General features: G+C 32.6%; 1 protein-coding gene across 2 annotated transcripts; it reads right to left on the bottom strand.

Moving 5' to 3' along the window:
* On the bottom strand, nucleotides 1-2514 carry LOC146897067 (uncharacterized). 2 transcript variants are annotated; one of them, XM_085739319.1, is made up of 3 exons: nucleotides 2397-2514; nucleotides 2279-2304; nucleotides 1-545 (listed from the first exon to the last, which is right to left on the bottom strand). In XM_085739319.1, the coding sequence occupies exon 3, from the start codon at nucleotides 522-524 to the stop codon at nucleotides 324-326; it is 201 nt and encodes a 66-aa protein (XP_085595445.1). In that variant the 5' UTR covers nucleotides 525-545; nucleotides 2279-2304; nucleotides 2397-2514; the 3' UTR covers nucleotides 1-323. The 2 variants fall into 2 exon arrangements, with proteins under 2 accessions (XP_085595445.1, XP_085595444.1); XM_085739318.1 differs by having other exon boundaries at nucleotides 2379-2506.
* Nucleotides 2515-2857: the final 343 nt, after the last annotated feature.

Genomic DNA, 2857 nt, shown 5'->3' with positions numbered 1-2857 from the left:
TGTCAAATTATGTGTATCATCATTTATCCTTTTAAAAATGAAATTAACAATATGATCACAATCAGCTCAGTTGACAAGATTAAACAGGGTGAATCCACTCATACAAAATCAAAGATCTTGTTTAGCTTTGTCTCAAATCTTCGTAACTTCATCTTAAACTACAGGAACTTTACAAATTTAATGAAAGCTTGCTACAAGGACTCAACGAGTTTAATAGAGTATCATCTGTAAAAACTATAAGTCGCATACGGCCTCTTATCTTTTGGTTCAACTAACCGAATAGTGGATATTGAACTATGCTACATAAACTTTCGATAAGATAGTTATTTTGTGGACTGTTGAGAAGGATCTTTTTGCTCTTGTTTTGAACCAGTCACAGCTGCAGTTGCTGCTGCTGTCATGGCAGCTGCAGCCGCACCCATCTTTACGCCACCTGCAGCCTTCATTGCACCTGCTATTTTAGCAAATGCCGCTATACCTCCAACAAGGATGGCTCTTAATGCAACAGTTGGTTTTACTGCCATAGCTAATAAGATATGGATAACCTGCAAAATGTAGATCAAACTGACACTTTTCATACTAAATAGTAGTTTCACAAATCACGACACAAACATAGGATGATCATGGCATGCTACACCAACACCATCATGGTTTCTATCAACCAAGCAATATCAACAACCTAAATGAATGCAAACAGACTAATTGTAAACATTCATTATTTACTAACTTCAGAAAAAAAGAATTATCAAACTTCACTTTCTGATAGGCTGTATTCTTATCGAGCATAATGATCAAAAGATGGGTTTGAATTTTTAAATGAGAGTACTATGTCAATTTTCTCTGTTCACGAGACTTGTTTTTTTTCCTAGTAAACAGTACTAGTTGAACCTTGAGGGACAAATATGATTCTTTTCCATTTAAATCCTTACAAACAACAAAAATTTGTAGATCATGTACGTAATACGTATGCCATCTCCTCTTTAATTTTGTTTTTTTTGAGAAATGTGTAATTAACTAGACCTTATACATTAAACAGCACCTATTGAAGAAAATCCAAAGCTACACATTGACGTAAAATGATACCCTCTAAGAATTTTAAGACAAAGAAAGGGCAACACTTTGAGAAGCTTTTAAGTAACTCTCCTCATACCGAATGTGATTTTACTTCCCATGGAGCAGGCCATTAAAACATAGTTCACACTAGCTAGAACTTTGTATATAACTTTTAAATGACAACAAACACACCTAGCCTCCAAGAGGTTGGTGTTGAAAGTATATCAGAATCGGTTTCTGATAACATCTATCCCAAAACAACTTTGTCTATTGGTGGACTCTAGCTTTTATCTCTCATTTTTTTACTGAAGGATCACATATCATAAGCCAAAACAGCTTTAACACAAACAAAAAATGCAACAATTCCTATGTTTCCCATCAATCATTATTACAGAAACATATTTTTTTTCCATTTGTCCTATTTCTTTCTGTGTCATCAGGGCGCTTGAGAGAACCATGTTGAAGGAACTTGGAAAAATGACACAGTAACTTCAGGAGAAAGGGAGCTCTCTTGTGGCTACGATTTACGAAAGTATCCTAGAAGGCTCAAACTCGAGGAAATCGCAAATAATAGCAGTTTGTTCAAATTCCACTACATGACTACACTACAAAGCTATAATCTCCGCTATTTACCAAAATGTTGTACTAAATGGCGCATCGTGGAACAATGCCGATTTGTTCAAATTCTACTAGCGCTATAACGCTAAGATAGCCGCTATTGGACAGCGCTGACAATCAATCAAGATATCCCCCTTTTTCATTATACTAGTCTGCAAGGTTTGCATAGTTGCATCATATGGGTGGCAGGGTGGGGAGAAAAGGACTAATGTGGAAGCATAAGCCAGACTCAATGAAAATTATAAGGGGGTATAAAAAAAAATAGCATTGTACAAAAACCCCTTTTTCTCAAACTCATTGAACATGAATTAAGTTGAAGCATTGAGCAGTTAAAACCTAAAAAAAAAAACCCTCCTTTTGATATTCTTTTTTCATTTTCCAGTATTAATTAACTTCTAATATCACAAATTCACAATCAACCCAGCTAAATAAACCCTAAAAAAAAAACTTTTTTTTTGCCCCAATTCATAATCTTGATCAAATTCTTTAGGAATGAATATCTAACAAAACAATTGAACATATAATTTTGATGACATGTAGAATATATACTATGCAGCAAGTTAAAGTTTAAGAAAAAAATGGGGATTAAATTGAAAAATTGTCAAACCTGGAATTGAAAATGGAGGTTGAAACCTGAAAGGTGAAAAACCTTTAGAAAATGATTATGTGAGGAGTGAAATAGAATTGAAGACTCAACGAATCTAAACCTTGATGTTTCCTTGTACCTCGGACCTTGAAATCAGGAGGCTGTGTTTGGTGGTAATAATTTTGAAGACAGTTTTTGTCCTAAAAAATATTTATAAAGGTTATTCTTGGCCCCATTTTAATTGTTACTTTACCTTCTTTTTTCTTGATCTCAAAACAATTTTTTTTTGAAGGATTGATCTCAAAACAACAATTGTAGGTAACATTTATTATTATTTTTTAGTAATATAATTTATTTTTTAAATTTCACTTTATTTAATTATTTAATTAATCATAATTAATAAAAATGTTTTAATAAAGAATACAAATTTTATCATTATATTGAATCTTTTGAGTGAGAATTTTGTAACACATTATTGTCCTATCCTACTTTATTCATTAGTCTTTAAAGTCGCACAAAGAATATTTAACTAAAAAAAATCTCAATTGTATTCCTTAAAGACGAATGAGGAGATTAAAAATTCATTGATTTTGAGGTCAT

This window comes from Medicago sativa, chromosome 8, assembly GCF_051527215.1.
Source record: "Medicago sativa cultivar Bolivia chromosome 8, Bolivia_mono, whole genome shotgun sequence".
NCBI classification, from domain to species: domain Eukaryota; kingdom Viridiplantae; phylum Streptophyta; class Magnoliopsida; order Fabales; family Fabaceae; genus Medicago; species Medicago sativa.
Note: the sequence above shows the minus strand (reverse complement) of the source record. Positions and strands in the feature narration are given on the sequence as shown.